The sequence below is a fragment of the Pan paniscus genome, chromosome 19 (assembly GCF_029289425.2).
Source record: "Pan paniscus chromosome 19, NHGRI_mPanPan1-v2.0_pri, whole genome shotgun sequence".
Classification (NCBI taxonomy): Eukaryota; Metazoa; Chordata; class Mammalia; order Primates; family Hominidae; genus Pan; species Pan paniscus.
Window position 1 is genome coordinate 11,893,351 of NC_073268.2, and position 21,115 is coordinate 11,914,465.

The following is a 21,115-nucleotide window of genomic DNA, read 5'->3' on the forward strand; positions in this document are numbered from 1 at the left end:
CACTCTGGGACGCTGAGGCAAGAGAACTGCTTGAACCCAGAAGACGGAGATTGCAGTGAGCCGAGATTGCACCACTGCAATCCAGCCCAAGCGACACAGCGAAACTCTGCCCCCCCCAAAAAAGTTTATATATATATATATGAACCTCAGTTTGTCCAAAGGATACCACAAAGAAAATAAAAGGACAAGTACACAAATCAACAAACTGAAAAAGTAATCTAAAAACCTGAACACGCAATTCACAGAGAAAACCTCAATGGTCAAACACATGAAACGATATGCAATTTCACTGGTAACTAGGGCAATTCATATTAAGTCCACAATATCCAGATTTAGATAGATAGACTTTTTTTTTTTTTTTTGAGATGAAGTCTCACTCTGTAGCCCAGGCTAGAGTGCAGTGGCGTGATCTCGGCTCATCGCAGCCTCCGCCTCCTGGGTTCAAGTGATTCTCCTGCCTCAGCTTCCAGAGTAGCTGGGATTACAGGTGTGCACCACTGCACATGGCTAATTTTTTGTATGTCTGGTAGAGACGAGGTTTCACCATGTTGGCCAGGCTGGTCTTGAACTCCCATCATCAGGTAATCCACCTGCCTCAGCTCCCACAAGTGCTAGGATTACAAGTGTGAGCCGCGGCGCCTGGGCTTTTTTTTTTTTTTTTTTTTTTTTTTTGAGATGGAGTCTCGCTCTGTTGCCCAGGCTGGAGTGCAATGATGCAATCTCAGCTCACTGCAACCTGGGTTCAAGTGATTCTCCCATCTCAGCCTCCTGAGTAGCTGGGACTACAGGAGTGCACCACTACACCTTGGTAATTTTTATATTTTTTGGTAGAGATGGGGTTTCAGCCACATGGACCAGGCTGGTCTTGTAAGTGATCTGCCCATCTCAACCTCCCAAAATGCTCGGTTACAGGCATGAGCCACCATGCCCGGCTGGGAATCTTTTTTTTTTTTTTGGAACGGAGTTTTGTTCTTGTTGCACAGGCTGGAGTGCAGTGGTGTGATCTCGGCTCACCGCAACCTCCGCCTCCCGGGTTCAAGCGATTCTCCTGCCTCAGCCTCCTAACTGGGACAACAGGCGCACGCCACTGTGCCTGGCTAATTTTTTATATTTTTAGTAGAGATGGGGTTTTACCATATTGGCCAGGCTGGTCTTGAACTCCTGACCTTGTGATCCACCCGCCTCGGCCTCCCAAAGTGCTGGGATTACAGGTGTGAGCCACCGCACCTGGCCACAAAGGGAATCTTTATCCTTGCCAATGGGACTATGAAAAGAAGGAACACTTTAGAAAACAATTTGGCATTATCTACTCAAAATGACATACGTGTACCCTTGATTTAAGAATTCCACCCCAAGTATATACCCTAGAGAACCTCTTACAGTACATGCAAATCAGGAAACAAGGATAGCCACCCTCTATAACAGAAAAAGAACAAACACCCCTACACCAATTCAGAAAATAACTGCAATGAGAATAAGGAGTAGAGCGGTAATTTACCGAGTGTAATAGCACACAGGTGAAATGTACCTATTTGCAACACAGATCAATTTGAAGAATATTGAGCAATAAAAGTAACAGAAGAATGCATTCATTATCATTCCACATATAAACAGTTCAAAATCATGAAATACATTGTTTAAACATGCAAATTTGGTAAAATTATGAAGAAAAGCAATAGTAAACCCAGAATTAGGAATATGAGAAAGGGACAGAAGAAAGCAGTGGAGTGTAGGGGACAGAAGATAATGGTAATGTTCATTTTCTTAAAATAGGTAGATTCAAGATGTGCCATGGATTGTGATTTTTCAGACAGTGTATTTCAGTTTCTCCCTCAACCCCCACAAATCAATAGGTCTTTTACTGAGTAATTTAAATATCACGAATAGGTCTTACGAATCATCTGGCATCTTGTTTCTGTAGCTGGACAACTCTTAGACTTTATTCACCAACTTGCAGAACTATTCCTTTTTCAGAGACATAGATATTCAATAAAAATTTTCTGCTAAGTTTTTAACTGTTGCAGCTTGCTGAATCAAAGCAGCTGAATTTGAAACAAGCTCAATGTTGTATCCTTTGGTGCTCTACACCTTCAGAAAACTTCTATAGTAACAAACTATAGAAATGATCCCTGAAAGGATAGTCTTCACTTCAGTTTCTATCATTTCAATATTTAATTTTAAAAGAAGAGACCAAATAACCCACATGTGAGCAATTAATCTATATTATTTCCTCTTCTAAGGTGGATGGGTGCCTTCCATCTTTGACTCCTTTCTAGACCTAACATAAAACTGTGGACAGATGTTATACAATAAAAGGGAAGTTTTTAACTACTGGCCCTATCTGTAAAGACCAAGGAGATAGAAGACCAACTTTTTGTTTGTTTTTTGTTTTTTTCTGAGATAGAGTCTTGCTCTGTTGTCCAGGCTGTAGTGCCACGGTGCAATCTTGGCTCACTGCAACCTCCGTCTCCCAGGTTCAAGTGATTCTCCTCCCTCAACCTCCTGAGTAGCTGGGATTACAGGCACACGCCACCAGGCCCGGCTAATTTTTGTATTTTTAGTAGAGGGAAGGTTTCACCATGTTGTCCAGGCTAGTCTCAAACTCCTGATCTCAGGTGTTCCACCCGCCTCGGCTTCCCAAAGTGCTGGGATTACAGGCGTGAGCCACCATGCCTGGCCAGAAGACCAACCTTAAAGGAATAGGTAGATGACTAATAGTCTTGCCTATACCCTACATAATACAGTATATGAAGATACATTAATGCCCAAGTGATCAGGATGCTAGATCAAAAAGTCAAACAAAGAAACTAAACTGAAATAACAACCTTATCATTAGAAACTTTACCACCAGTGAAAAGAAACAGACCACCAGCATACTAACCATATGAATGCAGAATATCTAGTCAAAAACAGCTGGGTGTCTTAGGAGAAAAGCAAGCAGATTATACAGTAGTTTTGAGAACGAGACTACAGGATAATACCATTAAAAAATGAAGTCAATGAAAAAATGTAATTCAAATACCCAAATCACACAATTTCCAAAAACTAATAGGATACTTACAAAAAAACAAAAGTATGATATTTAAAATAAACTTACCCTGAAATAAGTGAAGTTACTAGCTGCTAAATAAATGTCACTCAAAAGCAGTCTCTTGGCTTTTTCTTACACAGCGGGCAACTTTTCTTTTAAATTCTCCATTTCTATCTTCCCTCCATTCTTTCTGTAGATTAAAAAAGCAGTATCAAGTGATTTCATGCAAACTCCCCTTTATAATCTCAAATATTTATTTTAATTTTGAATGTAATCCCTTGGTGATTTGTACACTTCAGAAACATTATAGAGTTGATAAGGTAGAAAGCAGTTAGACATACTTTTTCAAGACACTACCAGGATATACAGGCAGAAATCTCCTATGCAAATTACCTCTACATTAAAAATTATCTTTAAAAAAGAAAAAGGTCACAAAAGAACATTTACAGTTTTGTATTACACTGAAATAGAAAGCTAAAATATACCAATAAGACATTCGGGCCAGGGGCCGTGGCGCACGTCCATAATCCCAGCAAGCTGGGAGGCCGAGGTGGGCGGATCACGAGGTCGGGAGTTTGAGACCAGCCTGACCAATATGGTGAGAGTAAAAGTACAAAAATTAGCCAGGCGTGGTGGCACATGCCTGTAATCCCAGCTACTCAGGAGGCTGAGGCAGGAAAATCGCTTGAACTGGGGAAGTGGAGCTTGCTGTGACCTGAGATGGTGCCACTGCTCTGCAGCCTGGACGACAGAGCGAGACTCCATCTCAAAAAAAGACATTCAGTTGGTAATCTGAAGGATTACCAACTCTCCCTATTGGAAACAACCAGAAAATAAACATAAAAGTGTCTGCAACATAAGGTAGATAGGTGGGATGCATCATATTGAGATGATACTAAGTACCATTTCTACTGTAGAGGAAAATATATGACAATTATCACTGTCACTGCCTGACATACAAAAATGGAACAGAACAGTGGGGTAATGAAGGGAGGGGAGGGAAAGGGAAGAGAAGGAGAGAGAGGAGTTGGAGGAGAGGGGAAACAAAGGGAAAAGGGTCTATTAAACAGAGGCCTAAAGAAGCTAAAATTTGGAAATGGCAAATCTGAGAAGAGCCTGAATAAAAAGTGGGGCTGAGGCCATGCACAGTGGCTCACGCCTATAATCTCAGCACTTTGGGAGGCCGAGGCAGGACCTCAGGATCACCTGAGGTCAGGACTTCAAGACCAGCCTGGCCAACATGATGAAACCCCATCTCAACTAAAAGATACAAAAATTAGTTGGACGTGGTGGTGCACGCCTGTAGTCCCAGCTACTTGGGAAGCTGAGGTGGGAGAATCACTTGAACCTGAGAGGCAGACGTTGCAGTGAGCCAATATCGTGACACTGCACTCCAGCCTGAGCGACAGAGCGAGACTCCGTCTCTAAAAAAAAAAAAAAAAAAAAAAAAAAAAAAGAGGGCCTGAAAATAGAGATTAATTGAAAGTCTGTATACTCAACATTTTCCCTCACCTATATCCAAAATTTTAACTTTCCCAAAATAATAATATATAAACTTTATATAAATATACTGAAGAATACTATAATTAGAACCACTAGGCTGGGTGTGGTGGCTCACATCTGTAATCTCAGCACTTTGGGAGGCAGAGGCAGGTGGATCACCTGAGGTCAAGAGTTTAAGACCAGACTGGCCAACATGGTGAAACCCCATCTCTACTAAAAATACAAAAAATTTAGCCAGGCATGGTGGCACGTGCCTATAATCCCTGTTACTCAAGAGGCTGAGGTGAGAGAATCGCTTGAACTCGGGAGGCAAAGGTTGCAGTGAGCCGAGATCATGCCACTGCATTCCAGCCTGGGCGACAGAGTGAGAATCTGTCTCAAAAAAAAAAAAATAAATAAATAAATAAATAAAAGAACTGCTAGTGTGGGTATTGGTGCCAAAAACAATTACTCCTTCATTTTGGAATTTAAATGACCCCTCTTCCTCCAACCCTTACCCTTACCTTCAGTTTAGTAGCTTTGTCATCCAAATAGCCATATAGCTTTGAGTGACATAAATACCATTTGTTTTTTTCCCCCCGAGACTGTCATTTCTTTTTCTTTTCTTTTTTTTTTTTTTTTTTTTGGAGATAGGGTCTCACTCTGTTGCCTGGGCTGAAGTGCAGTGGTGATCATAGCTCACTGCAGGCTTGAACACCTGGGCTCATGCAATCAATTCCCCACCTCAGCCTCCGAAGCGTCTAGGACAACAAGTGCACATCACCACACCCAGCTGATTTTTGTATTTTTTATAGATGGGGTTTTACCATGTCGCCTAGGCTGGTCTCAAACTCCTAGCCTTAAGTAACTCACGTGCCTCGGCCTCCCAAAGTGCTGGAATTACAGGCGTAAGCCACCATGCCCAGCCTCAAAATAATTTAAAACGAAAATTTCCCAGGGCTGGTATCTTTAAAATTAAAGCAAATTTTAATTTGGCAAATTAAAAAGAGTTCACACAACTCTGTGAAATTTCCAAAGACCAATCATAAAGAAAAGAACCTAAGTACAATGGGGAAAAAAAGAAAAGGAAAAAAGAACAAGTCACCTAAAAATGGAAAAGAATCAGCCTAGTATCAATTTTCGCATCAGCAATAAAAAATAGTAAAATATAAATTCTATATAAATTTGATTTTCTCCCTATAATATTAGAAACAAAGTATCAATCAAGTATAAGGGAAAAATAAAAGCACCTTACATCATAAATAGACTAAGGATTTAATTGCCACATACCCTAAAACATTACTCTAGGATGAAGGAGGAAATCAACCAAGAAGAAAAAGAAGAAATGGGATCCATGAAACAAAAGATTCAATTGAGAAGAGCAGTGAAGGGGTAATCTGAGCAAATCAACTAAGCCCCAAGCTGAGAGAGTCAATCAAATCTGGGGCCAAAGCGGCCGGGCGAGGTGGCTCATGCCTGTAATCCCAGCACTTTGGGAGGCCGAGGCAGGTGGATCTAGACATCAAGAAATCAAGACTATCCTGGCCAACATGGTGAAACCCCATCTCTACTAAAAATACAAAAAAAATAGCTGGGCATGGTGGCACGCACCTGTAGTTCCAACTATTCAGGAGGCTGAGGCAGGAGGATCGCTTGAACTTGGGAGGTGGAGGTTGCAGTGAGCTGAGATTGCACCACTGCATTCCAGCCTGGCGACAGAGCGAGACTACATCTTTAAAAAAAAAAAAAATTGGAGCCAAAGAATAAAGGGACCCAGGAGAGAAGTGGCTAAGAAAAATGCGGGTTTCCTGGAATAGGTACTGCAGACTGAGAGGTCAGAAAATCAACACTATGAAAATATGATCAAAGGTGTAGTATGAGAGAAGAAAAAGCAAGTAAGAACAGTAAACTGGGCCGGGTGGCTCACACCTGTAATCCCAACACTTTGGGAAGCCGAGGTGGGTGGATCACCTGAGGTCAGGAGTTTGAGACCAGCCTGGCCAACATGGCAAAACCCTGTCTCTACTAAAAATACAAAAATTAGCCAGGCGTGGTGGCAGATGCCTGTAATCCCAGCTACTCGGGAGGCTGAGGCAGGAGAATCACTTGAACCCGGGAGGTGGAGGTTGCAGTGAGCTGAGATTGTGCCACTGCACCCCAGCCTGAGTAACAGAGTGAGACTCTGTCTCAAAAAAAAAAAAAAAAAGAATGGTAAACTGTTTATAAGTCATGGTTTTTGGTTTTAATATGAGACAACTAACTAGTTAAATCAGAAGGAAGAACCAGTGGGATTCAAGAAAAAAAAGGAATAGATTTTGCACAATTTGTGGTATTTGGACTAGAACTCATATTTGCATATTTCAACCTCACATTAAGGCCTATTTCAACACTTAGGAAAATGTTTAGCATCAAGAGAATGACTTTACTCTGGCAGTACATTTGGCTCTTTTTAGATTAAGCTATTTTGAAGGGTTAATAAAGTAATTTTTGCATATTCATGGTCTTGGTTATTGGCTATTAATTTACTCTTCTTTAAGATAAAAGGGCCAGGTGCAGTAGCTCATGCCTGTAATCCCAGCACCTCAGGAGGCCAAGGCGGGCAGATCATTTGAGGTCAGGAGTTTGAGACCAGCCTGGCCAACATGGTGAAACCCCATCTCTACTAAAAACACAAAAAAAAATTGCTGGGCGTGGTTCTGCACGTCTGTAATACCAGCTACTTGGGAGGCTAAGGCAGGAGAATCGATTGAACACAGAGGGCAGAGGTTGTGGTTGCAGTGAGGTGAGATCACGCCACTGCACTCTAGCCTGGGCATCAGAGCAAGACTCTGTCTCAAAAATAAATAAATACATACATAAAATAAAAAGGGCAACTTGTCAGCTCTGATTTTTTTTTTTTTTTTTTTTTAGATGGAGTCTCGCACTGTTACCCTGGCTGGAGTGCAGTGGCGCAATCTGGGCTCACTGCAAGCACTGCCTCCCAGGTTCAAGCAATTCTCCGTGCCTCAGTCTCCCAAGTAGCTGGGATTACAGGCGCCTGCCACCATGCCTGGCTAATTTTTTTGTATTTTTAGTTAAGACAGGGTTTCACTATGGCCAGGCTGGTCTCGAACTCCTGACCTTGTGATCTGCCCGCCTCGGCCTCCCAAACGGCTGGGATTACAGGTGTGAGCCACCACGCCTGGCCAACTCTGATCTTATTATTAAAATTGCTGACAGTTGAGCATGAACCACATAAACATTCATCAGGTCTCTCTCAAAATGATTTCCTAGGATTTCTTTTAATGCAGCTATCACCCCTTCTCCCTTATCATGTCTTACATTGTTTAGACTAATACTTGATTAAATAGATAGTTTTCTGCCAGTTTTTAGTTCAATTCTATTATTAATTTCAGTCATAGCTTTCAAAGGGAGTTATCTATAGTGTCTCAGTCTGTATATAAGATTCCACCCAAGTTGTTATTAACCTAAGAAAAAAGGTAAATTTTATGCCCTGGCTTTGGTATATAGTACTAACAAAGGTTCTAAGAATAAGAAAAAAAGGCTTTTCAAAGAAGGAGAGAAGGCTAAGGAACTAGGAACTATTCTAGATTCAAGCCAACTAATAAAACTTGAATACAAATAAAACAGAGGTTCCTAGACTAGCCTCTGGATTTAAAAAGAAAAAAAAACTGCAGGATAGGGGCGTGGCAGCTATAAAGAATACTGGACAATCCAATCCAATGTGAATATAGATTATATATGTATAAACAATAATAGTACTACATTAACGACAGACTTGTACTGTGTATATGGAAAGACAGCCTTGTTCTTAGGGAACAGATCCTGAAACATTTTGGGGTGAAGGGTTATGGTATCTATAAACTACTCTCAAACTGTTTAGGAAAAAAAGTTGCAAAATTTCTACAACTGGTGAACCTAGATGAAAGGTATGCTGGTGTTCATTTAACTAATACATTTTTTTCTATAGATGTGAAACTTTTGAAAATTGAAAACTTGGGGATAATAATATGAACTTCAGACCAGGCATTAAATTGTCTTAGGTATGACAATCGCTTTTGTTTTTAGAGTCCAGATCTCGGCTCACCGCAACCTCCGCCTCCCAGGTTGAAGTGATTCTCTTGCCTCAGCCTCCCGAGTAGCTGGGACTATAGGCGCCCGCCACCACGCCCGGCTAATTTTTCGTATTTTTAATGGAGACGGGGTTTCACCGTGTTATAACGCCAGGATGGTCTCAATCTCCTGACCTCGTGATCCACCCGCCTCGGCCTCCCAGTGCTGGGATTACAGTTGTGAGCCACCGTGCCCAGCCCCGATTCCTTACTTTTTATCTTTTGTGTTAACTACTGTAGGACTTTGCTCTGTGGTTAAAATGAGGCTTACAAAAAAATTTCACAGTTACGACAAGCCATTTTAAGCTGATAAAAATCTGATTGCATTGAAAAACTACACTTCTGCTCTGCCCATCCCACCCCCAATTCTAAATTTGGTGTCACAGTTTACATCCTAATAACGACGTATAGTATTCTTGAAAACTGCTGAGAGGAGAATTTAAGTGTTCTCACAATAAAATTAGTAAGTATGTGAGGTAATGCATATGTTAATTAGCTCAAATTAGCCATTCCACAACATATCCATATTTCAAAACAACATGTTGTATACAATAAATATGCACCTTTGGTCAGGCATGGTGGCTAACACATGTAATCGGAACAATTTGGGAAGCCAAGGCTGAAGGACCACTTGGGCCCAGGAGTTTGAGGTTGCAGTGACCTACGATTGTGCCACTGCACTCCAGCCTAGGTGACAGAGAGACCCTGCCTCAAAAAAATAAAATAAATACGTAAATAAATATATTTATTTTGTCAAAAATAAGAACTATGGAAAGAGATACACACACACACACACACACATGCATGCATACATTCATGCATACTTACATACATACTAAATATAGTTCAGGTTTTATTACAAGGGAAAGTGAAGGGAAGGGAAGACATGTGACCACCTTACCGCAGCATCAACATTAGCAGGTGAGTCTCCATTAGGGTCTGCCAGCATAGAAATGACACTAATCATGATGGTTTCCACAGTGTGGATAGGGAGCCAGCGTTCCTCTGGCTTTTCATAACCATACTTATCTTCCCCAGGCTCATGAAGAATAGAAATGCACACATCACCATTTTTATCAACTGCAAAATTCAAGAAGAGGCTTGTTTCATATATTACTAATTTGGTTATACATGAAATATCAATTACAAATGTGATCCTGATTCACACAGTACCTTTATCAAACATGACACATACGCAGAAGTTAATGTCCAAAATGCAATGTGTTGACTTTTTAAGAAGACTATAGTATAGATTGTACTACATACACAGGATCCATCTGACAAACCCAATAGGAATACAAGCTATCTTTTTCATTTATGTAAAACATGAAGATATCTAGCACGTAGATGGTGCCTAACATTTACATGTCTTAAGTATAATATAATAAATGAATAAATAGCAACTATTGGATGTGTTCTTCATTTGCAGAAAGCATATTTTTCCAAAAACTAGCAACTGAGTTTCTATGTAATGGCCTCCTAGTTTCCCCACTAACTTACCGACTTAAATTGGTAATAGTCAAAGGCCCAGAGACTTTTCCTGAGAAAGATATTTTTACAATCATATAAAGGCAAAATTGTATTTTCTGAGAAAGGAGTATATTCAAATTCACAAAACAAACATGCCATACTGCCAATGAAAACTCATCAACATATACGACACTCATGAGGCCTCCTTTCTATAAACACATTTAATAAGAAAACATACTTATTTTTAGGAGATAGGTATTGACATAACTGTTTAAGCAGTTTAGCAAAAAGTAAAATATTACTTATTCATTAAAAAAAGGTCCTAATCCACTAATTCATTTATACATCATATAAATAATCCCTATTGTGAAACTAATCTTTTATGGTAACATTTACCCACCGTAAATTTTTTTAAAAATCATACTTTGAGGAAGAAATTTTAGAAAGGAATTTGAGTAGTGACAATGTTTATGTATATTTCATTCCTAACTTATCCTATATAGTCTAACAAATTTGTGAATAAATATAATGCTAAATCTTATTTTTCATTTCATAACATCAGTATTTCTGCTGTTATGAACTCTGGGTAAATCAGAATCAAAGTTTGTATCTACCAATCAATATCACTGCTCTCTTAATTCAACAAATTCTTATTTTTTGGTGTTGTCTGTTGTTGCTGTTTTGGTTTTTTGAGACAGGGTCTCACTTTGTCACCCAGGCTGGGGTGTAGTGGTATGATCACAGCTCTATGCAGCCTTGACCTCCCAGGCTCAAACGATCCTCCTGCCTCAGCCCTCCAAGTAGCTGGGACCATGGGCACATGGCATGATGCCTGGCTAACCTGACTTTTTTTTTTTTTTGGTAGAGATGGGGGGTCTCACTATGTTGCCCAGGCTGGTCTCAAACTCCTGGGCTCTAGCGATCCTCCCACCTCAGCCTCCCAAGTAGTTGGGACCATAGGCACATGGCACCATTCCTGGCTTTTTTTTTTTTTGGTAGAGATATAGTCTTACTATATTGCCCAGGCTGGTCCCAAACTGGGATTACAGGAAACAGCCCCTGCGCTGGCCGACAAATACTTTTTCAATGCCTACTGCATGCCAGGCACACATCTGACAGAGAAGTACGGCAGTGAATATATGACAGGCAAGGCCCGTGCCTTCAATGTTTTATGTATGAGTTTTTCTATAATTAAGGTTCCTCTTCCCAACCCATCCCTATCTGCTAGTAAAATCTATTTACTAAAATAGAATCAGGGCCAGAATAACAACGAGGGCCGGGCGTGGTGGCTCACGCCTGTAATCCCAACAGTTTGGGAGGCCGAGGAGGCCTGATCACCTGCGGTCAGGAGTTTGAGGCCAGCCTGGCCAACATGGAGAAATCCCATCTCTACTAAAAATACAAAATTAGCTGGCTGTTGTGGCACATGCCTGTAATCCCAGCTACTTGGGAGGCTGGGGCAGGAGAATTGCTTGAAGCCGGGAGGCAGAGGTTGCCATGAGCCAACATCACACCACTGCAGTCTAGCCTGGGCAACGGGTGAAACTCCATCTCAAAAAAAAAAAAAAAAAAAAAAGGAATAACATCAAAACTTGTAACACTACAAAATTCAGCATAAAAATTTCACAGAGTATTACTATTTTACAATGTTTTCTGTACTTACTGTGTAATAAGGATTTTTTCCAAGTCATTTTTCTTTAAAAACATGCTATTAAATATGTGTACAGAATTCTACCACCACTATATAAGATCCATTTTCCTTTTTAAAAAAAATCAAGTTATCACTAATCCAGGATCTTTACATTTTTAACCTCATGTCATTTTAAACATACCATTTATTTTAGAATGAGAAGATTTTTAGGCTTAATACCTATTATCAAACCATATTTTAAAAGATTGTATCAATTTATACTGCCATCAGCAATCTGAGATGGCCATTTCATTGCCTCCTCAGGATGAACATTTTCCTTTATTGATGCTGTTTAAATTTCATACATAACATCTGGTTTAATTCACTTTTCTAAATGCTTTTGGGGTGACAACTTTCCATGGATATAACCTGTATGTCCTTCCTCTTTTGTGAAATGTCTGTTCTTATCCTTTAGCCAGTTATGTACTTAATGTTTACTTTCCTCTTGCCACAGTGTTTCTTAGTTTTCCCCATATAATTTTTGCTTGTTACTTTTTTCTTTCATTTCAGTGTTCATTAGAGATGAAACTAACCTACCTGGGCCGGGCACAGTGGCTCGGCTCACTGTAATGTATGGCTGGCCTGTAATCCCAGCACTTTGGGAGGCTGAGGCGGGCGGATCACCTGAGGTCGAGACCAGCCTGGCCAACATGGTGAACCCATCTCTAATAAAAATACAAGAATTAGCCAGGCTTGGTGGCACGCACCTGTAATCCCAGCTACTCGGGAGGCTGAGGCAGGTGAATTGCTTGAACCTGGGAGGCGGAGGTTGCAGTGAGCCACTGCACTCCAGCCTGGGCGACAGAGTGAGACTCTGTCTCAAAAAAAAAAAAAAACCCAAACCAAACCAAACAAACAAAACTAAGCTGCCTAAACAATGCATATACTTCTAGCTACCTCCTTTTTCTACCTAAATTCTACCTAAAATTCTGAAAAACTGATTTACCCTCATCTTCTCTATTTACTCACTACTCAGGTATTCCTTTATTCTCCTAGAAACTGGCTTCTCCCTAGCAGGATGCTACAACTGTGTCCACAAGTGGTCTGGATAGCATATTTATTCTCCTGGGTACTTTCAGCTACCTGAAGTCACCCCTCTGGGCCAAGACAACTAATACTACGACAACACTTTGCTGGATACATTTTCCTCCCCTGGCATCTGTGATACTCTTGTTTTCCCCTGGTTCCTGAACATTCTCTCAGTCACTTTCTAGTTTTCATTTTCCTTAATTTGACTTTTGATGTTATCCTAATCTCCAACATTAACTATATTTTCCGTAGGAAAACTAACCCATTCATTATCATGTTATCTATCATCCTGATACAGTAACTTCCAAGGCCCTTAAGCTCATTGCTGAACCCTGGACTGGTTTAACTAATTATCTAACTGGGTGTAGCAAGTATACCTCAAGAAAAGCTGAATATATGTAAGGTCAGACACATAAAACTATTCCCCTATAATAATTTTATAACATCTCTATAACTCACCTACTATACAATTCACCTATTTGAAAAGCACGATTTAATGGTTTCTGTCTAGTATGTCTACGGAGTTGTACAATCAATACCACAATCAATTTTAGAGTATTTTTTCACCCTACAATGAAACGCAGTACCAGTTAGCAACCATTCCTCAATCCCCCCACCTCCCCTCCAGCAGTAGGGAACCACTAACCTACTTTCGGTCTCTATGGATTTGTCTATTCTTGACATTTCATATAAAGGGAATCGTACACTATGTCACCTTTTACGACTGACTTTGTTCACTTAATATAATGTTTCCAAGGTTCATCTATGTTGTAGCAAGTATCACTACTTCATTTCTTTCTTTTCTTTAGAAAACAATATCATGTAATTCATTTCTTTTTATTGCCAAATAATATTCCGTTATATGGGTCCACATTTTGTTTTTCTATTTATCAGCTGATAGACATTTGGGCTGTTTCTACTTTTTGGCTGTTATGAATAATAAATGCTGCTGTGAACACTCGTGTTCGAGTTTTTCTGGACATGTGTTTCAGTTTTCTTGGTTAGGTTCCTAGGATGGAAGTGCAGGGTCCTATGGTAACTATGCTTAACCTTTTGAGGACTGCCAGGCTCTTCTCCAAACACCCGCACCATTTACCTTCTTGCCAGTAGTGCATGGGAGTTCTAATTTCTCTACTTCCTCATTGACATTTGTTATTATCTTTTTGATTATAGGAATCCTAGTGGGTAAAAAGTGGTATTTCATTATGATTTTCACTCTATAATTATTTTTGTAAATGGCCAGTCAATCCTAAACTCTTACTTCTCCTTTACCATCCACCTCTGGCAGTCAAGTCAAAGAAACTAAATTACCCTTCCTGCAACACTATTCTTAGTTCAAGTTTTTATTGTTTTTTACTCAAATTATTGCTAAAATGCTCTACCTCCCTGCTATCTCTCTGACTTCCCCTTCCAATCTTCTATGAGTGTAATCTTTCAAGAAGGAAAATATAAGAGAAACCTATTACATAGCTTCTTTATTTTTTGTCATTTTCTCTTTTTGTCATGACAATATGTACAGCTTTAAATGTCATGAATTAAACGAGTCCTCACAGCCTAAAGAATGAAGTTCAAGCCAAGCATCATCTTCATTCAAAATTCCATCTAAGACCAGGCGCGTGGCTCACGCCTATAATCCCAGCACTTTGGGAGGCTGAGGCAGACAGATCACATGAGGTCAGGAGTTCAAGACCAGCCTGTCCAACATGGTGAAACCCCGACTCTACTAAAAATACAAAAATTAGCCAGGCGTGGTAGTGGACACCTGTAATCCCAGCTACTCAGGAGGCTGAGGCAGGAGAATCGCTTGAACCCAGGAGGCAGAGGTTGCAGTGAGCCAAGATTGTCCCACTGCATTCCAGCCTGGGCGAGACAGTGAGACTCCATCTCAAAAAAAAAAAAAAAAAAAAAGAAAGAAAGAAACGAAAAGAAAAGAAAAAAAAAGTCTCTTCAACCTTAAAACAAAACACAACACCATTTTATCAGTTGTCCTCTTAAACTACCTAGGTGATTGCTCTCTTTCTTTTTACCAGAAGGGAAGTCTCCCATGTATTTGCTTACATGTATGTTTTCATTTAATTTTCACAGATAGAAAACATAGGCCTGGTGTGGTAGCTCATGCCTGTAATCCCAGTACTTTGGGAGGACAAAGTGGGCAGATCACTTGTGCCCAGGAGTTCAGGACCTGCCTGGCCAACAACATGGTGAAACCCCGTCTTTACAAAAAAAAACACAAAAATTAGCTGGGTGTGGTGGCGTGTCCCTGTCATCCCAGCTACTTGGGAGGATCACTTGAGCCCAGGAGGTCAAGGCTGCAGTGAGCTGTGATCATGCCATTGCACTGCAGCCTGGGTGGCAGAGTGAGACCCTGTCTCAGAAAAAAAGGACGGAATGGGAGAAACGGAAGTGAGGGAGGAGGGAGCGAGAGAGGGAGGGAAGGGGAAAAGGAGGGGCAGAGTGGGGGAAGGAGAGACGGAGGGAGGGAGGAAGGCAAGCTAGCTAGCTTAAGGCTCCAACAGGGTTTGCCTAGAGTTACACAGCTAGTCTGTGGTGAAGCCAACATTCAGAATCTGTTACATCTTCGAAATAGGTGCAAAACGATTGCCTATTATAATCAAGTAATGCAAGTGAAGGTAGAAGAAACTGTCGAAAGCCTAGGAAGAGATAAAAGAAAAGCCAAAGCACAAGAGGCAAGTGTCACCCATTCATGCATGCCCGCATCATGCAGGAATACAGTTAATGCATTCTGCCATCAACTGTTAGAGATATTTTCCTCTTCTTACTGGTAGGAAAAATAACTATCTTTTACGATCACTGCTGCCTTAGATGCAATAAAATATGCTAAGTCCCTTGGCTCCCAGTAGTTTTCCATTTGCCAGTTCCAGTCTCTCATAATGCCCATCTGTTTTTCAAGCCTTGGCTTCTATTACATATTCCATATCCTTCCGATAAATCCTTGTTTAACTTCATTCAATCATTCATTCCTGTCTCACTGATTCCAGCTTATACTAATCTATATGTTTCTATTCCCTGCACCCAGAAGTCTTGATGATGCGAAGCCAAATGCAAATTAGTATAATAGCCTAAAGAGACAACTCTGATTACATAGTCAAAATAATTAGAAAATAAATCTCTGCAAGTTCTATCATACAAAACAAAGCCAAAAGTTCAGAGAGACTGTTTTATAAATATAGCTTATCTGGCCTAAACTTTGGGGATTTTATTTTACTTTATAGAGAATTTTTTTTTTTTAATTTTTAAATAAGACGTAGTTATTGGGGGCTTATATACAGGGGAGAGAGTCCAGTGGCAGCTGGCTAGGCAGGAGAACAGCCACCGTGTGGATTTGAAGTGGTAGCTCTTCTTTAAGTAAAAAAAAGTCAATGTCATCGCTACGTGCACAGCCATACTAGATGCTTTCCAGGCTTAAAAAATGTAATATGTTGTTTCATATGACACTGCCAGTAATCTTACACCTACGAATATACATAGAAGAGTTGTCCATGGTATAAAAATAATATGAAAAACTATAAGTTACAGAACCAGGTTTCATAATTTCTGTGTTCTTTGTAATAGCCAGTGAATCATCTAATACCTTGATAATTATCCCCTCAATTATAGGAGTTCTATTGATGTTAATCCCTCAGTAACCACACCCTCTGGTTTAAAACACGAGTCTCAAACCAAACTGAAAACTAAGTAAATAAATAAAAAATAACTTTTTCCATATGATCTCTGTTTCTCCTTCTCTGTTTTGGGACACAGTCTCACTCTGCTGCCCAGGTTGGAGTGCAGTGGTGTGATCTTGGCTCACTGCAACCTGCACCTCCCGGGTTCAAGCGATTCTTGTGCCTCAGCCTCCCAAGTAGCTGGGATTACAGGTATGTGCCACCATGCCTAACTAATTTTTGTATTTTGAGTAGAGACGGGGTTTCACCACGTTTGCCAGGCTGGTCTCCAACTCTTGACCTCAAGTGATCCACCTGCCTGGCCTGCTGGGATTACAGGTGTGAGCCACTGCGCCTGGCCTCTCCTCCTTTTAAAGGTTTTAGTACACAGCCATGTGCACAATGAACAGTACAAAAATGCCAAAGCAATTTCACTGAGAAACAGATCTTTCTTATTGACCTTGAACACTTCAATAACAGGCCATCAAATCTGCAAATGTAAAAGTAAAACTAGATAAACTTACCATTTGGGTGCCAGATTTCTGTAATGAATTTCATTTTAGGAGGTCGGAGGGGATAATCTTTTGGGAAAGTAAGATGAGCCTTAAAAACACCACCTTCACTGGAAAAAAGAACAAAAAGAAGTTCTTGCCTATAAGTTCCTGCTTTTAAGTATAGAAGTGTTAAAACAAATATAAAACAAGGGTGCTAGCACTAACATCAAAAATGAAGTAAACAAATAATCTGGATTCCCACAGGCAGTTACTTTCTCAAATAAGTAGTTTAATAAACTGTCATAGCTATCACATTAATTAAACTTTCAAGAGAGCTAGTAAAATGAAATCATCTGCTAAAAAGACATTCACACCAGATCAGATCAGATCATATTACTGCTATGCTACAAACCCTTCCATCACTTCCCAGTACACTTAAAACAAAATTCAGAAGGTTTAACATCACCAATTTCTCTATGTTGATTTGAAACTAGCCAGTCTTCTTTCTGTTCCTCAAACACATCAAACCCTTTCTCATCTCAAAACTTATGGACATTTTCTTTTTCCTTATCTAGGAACAGATATACTGCCTCCATCTATCCATTTATTCATTTCATCATTTAACAAGTATTTACTCAGCATTTATGTGTCAAACTCTAGGGGTATAGCAGCAAAAAAAATCTCAAGAGTGACTTTCCAGAACAGCACTGTAAAACCAAACTGTAATGCTGGAGATGTTCTGTATTTGTGCTGTCCAATAATGTAGCCACCAGCCACTTGAAATATGCCCTGTGACTGCTATTTTAGACAATACACCTCCAGATCACTGACACTTAATTAGCAATCATTCTTAAGGAATCATCAAAAGAACAATACAATGAGTTGTATACATTAACTAAAACCACAGAGATCAAGTCAGCCTTAAAGAGCAAAAATACTAAATTCCTGTCTTGTGGCCTTGGTACTAAATATTTCCTCTGTTGGAAATACTTTTCTCCCTTTGTCTTCTGATTATCATTTGGTACTCAGCTTAAACGTTACCTCTAGAAAGATTTTATTTGACTAAAATCTAAACTAGCCACCAGGTCCCTTCTAGTACATTGACCTCTTTAAATTTCTTTATTGCAGTACCATTTGCACATCTGATTCTTCTGTTGTTCAATGTGTCCAACCATTAGAATCATGATTGTGGTTGTTTCAGATCAGTGAGAAATGAAATTCTCAGCTCATTAAATGGTTTTCATTCACTGAACAAATATACATTGATTACCCAGTTACTCTAACCATTGGTCTACATAAAAGGATACAACAGAGAACAAAGCATTAAAGAGCACTGTGGAGCTTATCGTTTTAGTGGCAGAAGGAAAATATCTACCAAGAAAAATATCAGTAGTAAGTGTTGTCATGGAATGATATGAGGAATCTATTGTTACATTTTTAAAAGCAGGTATTTCTAAAATAAGCTAATTTGTCTTTAAAGAAAAAGTGGGAGGCCGGACACAGTGGCTCATGCCTGTAATTCTAGCTACTTGAGAGGCTGAGGGGGGAAGGATCCCTTCAGCCCAAGAAGTTGAGGCTTCAGAGAGCTGTGATTGCACCACTGCACTGCACTCCAGCCTGGGAAAAGAAAAAAGAAAAGAAAGGAAAGAACAAGTGAAAAATTGGGGGTGTGTTTGTATACACATAGAAAAATGTCCAGAAACAGGACATCAATACATAACAATAGTTAACTAACAATAGTTAGTGTTACGAGATCTTTTACTCTCTGCTCATTTTAATATAGCTTGAACTGTTCACAAGCAAGTATGAATTTTTATTGCTTTTTCTGATTATAAGACATGGGGAAGGTGCAGATTAAGTTTTAAAAAAGAGACAGATCATTAACACCAAACATTTCTGAATAATTAGGAAATGCCACAGGACTCAGAGTATAAAGTCAGTGACCTTGATAATACAATTTTTTTAGTAAAAAGCAATAGGAAAAAAAGCTGTAAAGGGTTAAAGAACAGGGTAGTAAAGTACTTAAGCATAATAAACAGGACAATTTATACAAAAAATTTAACAGTTGAAGATAGTAACTACATGGGGAAACTGTACAAAACAAGCGCTTTAAAAGAGATATTCAGAAGAAATGTAGAAATGAAGTAAGGCCCACCATAGCGCCTTACTTTTCACAAATGATGAGGTTATCTATTGAAAGGAAGAAGCATGAGGGCTTGAGGGAATAGAGACTGGAATAGCTGTTAAGAGTGCATTACACCAAAAAGAGTTAAGTCTTTATCTACTGATCCTGTTGCTCTGTGTAAGTTAGTGCCAAAATGGGTCTTAGGATATACTGATTACATGGACTAGTTTTTCAAACAGGGCTGCAAAAGCAATTTAATGAGTCACTATCAAAGTTTTTTTGTTAACAAAAATAGAAAACATGAGAGTTTATCACAAGTAGTTTCAGTTATATAATCTATGTATGTGTTTTATTCACTAATCTATATATACATATGTATGCACTGGGTCATGATGTAAAGTATTTCTAATTATGGGTTTGAAAGCCACAATTACAGAAAACAGCCAAACATGGTGGCGTGCACCTGTAATCCCAGCTACTTGGGAGGCTGAGGTAGGAGAATTGTTGGAACCTGGGAGGTGGAGGGTGCAGTGAGCCAAGATTGTGCCACTGCACTCCAGCGTGGGTGCCAGAGTGAGACTCCGTCTCAACAAAAAAAAAAAAAAAGAGAGAGTCAATGTAAAAGGACATCAAAGCCACTGCCACAAAGCCCCTGCACTTGATTCTACTGGCAGCCACTTGCCACTTGATTCCTTGACAACATTAAGTCAGCTTTCCCACGTCACTTACTTTTGATTGGTTACATTCACTAAAAAGCTTCATAATAGCTGACTGGAATCCTCATCATGAAAAACCGACTTAGACCCTCTAAATTGTTTTCAGTCTCTAAAATGTCAACCAAATTCAACTAAAAGAGTAGCCCTAAAAATTTAAAGCACACAATTTTCACTCTATCTGAAAATGGCCTTGCCCACTCTGAAGCAACCATGGCATTTCTGAGTTTTTCTCCTATCTGTGGACCCCTCTTCTTCTATTTTACCTGTGGAAATTCTACCTGCCCCTCCCCTCTTTTTCTTTTTTTAGTTTTTTTTTTTTTGGAGATGGAGTCTTGCTCTGTCGCCCAGGCTGGAGTGCAGTGGCGTGATCTCGGCTCACTGCAAGCTCTGCCTCCCGGGTTGAAGAGATTCTCCTGCCTCAGCCTCCCAAGTACCTAGGATTACAAGCGCACGCCACCACGTCCCGCTAATTTTTGTATCTTTAGTAGAGACGGGGTTTCACTATGTTGGCCAGGCTGGTCTTGAACTCCTGACCTTCTGAGCCACCGCACCTGGCCTACCTGCTTTTTTGTTTTTGTTTTTTTTTTCGATGCTTAACTAACTAGTACCCAACTTGTGCGTGCAAACTTCTACCGAGCAGCCAAGTTAGCAAAGAGAAAGCCCAAAACCCATAGAGTAGAATAACACTGTAGACTACACATTAACATGTCACATATCCACTATTTTTCAAATATAGAAAGATGTGACTGTGGCCAGGCAAGGTGGCTCACGCCTGTAATCCCAGCACTTTGGGAGGCTGAGGCGGGCGGATCACTTGAGGTCAGGAGTTCGAAAACAACCTGACCAATATGGTGAAACCCCGTCTCTACTAAAAATGCAAAAATTAGCCAGGCGTGGTGGCAGGTGCCTGTAATCCCATCTACTCAGGAGGCTGAAGCAGGAGAATGGCTTGAGCCTGGGAGGCAGAGGTTGCAATGAGCCAAGATTGTGCCACTGCACTCCAGCCTGGGCCACAAAGCAAGACTCTGTCTCCAAAAATAATAATAATAAATAAATAAATAAAATAAAATTTTAAAAGGCACCAATTAATTCAAAATATCTTTCATTACATATTATCTTCATCACAGATACTATAGTATAATTACTACCATGATATTAAAAAGAGGTATGTAGGCCGGGCACGGTGGCTTACACCTGTAATCCCAGCACTTTGGGAGGCTGAGGCGGGTAGATCATGAGGTCAGGAGTTCAAGACCAGCATGGCCGAGATGGTGAAATCCCGTCTCTACTAAAAACTACAA

General features: G+C 40.0%; 1 protein-coding gene and 1 pseudogene across 2 annotated transcripts in view; both read right to left on the reverse strand.

Moving 5' to 3' along the window:
• Nucleotides 1-21,115, reverse strand: part of UBE2G1 (ubiquitin conjugating enzyme E2 G1) — a 93,416-nt gene that overhangs the window by 8,255 nt on the left and 64,046 nt on the right. The window contains exons 3-5 of one of the 2 annotated variants that reach the window (XM_034941314.3): nucleotides 17,004-17,101; nucleotides 9,527-9,705; nucleotides 3,098-3,221 (exon numbers count right to left, since the gene is read on the reverse strand). In XM_034941314.3, coding sequence (XP_034797205.1) covers nucleotides 3,135-3,221; nucleotides 9,527-9,705; nucleotides 17,004-17,101 — 364 coding nt within the window. In that variant the 3' untranslated portion in view covers nucleotides 3,098-3,134. The remainder of the gene's footprint in view (nucleotides 1-3,097; nucleotides 3,222-9,526; nucleotides 9,706-17,003; nucleotides 17,102-21,115) is intronic. The other variant, XM_063598870.1, reaches the window with a different exon arrangement.
• Nucleotides 1,971-2,145, reverse strand: LOC112437705 (small nucleolar RNA U3; annotated as a pseudogene).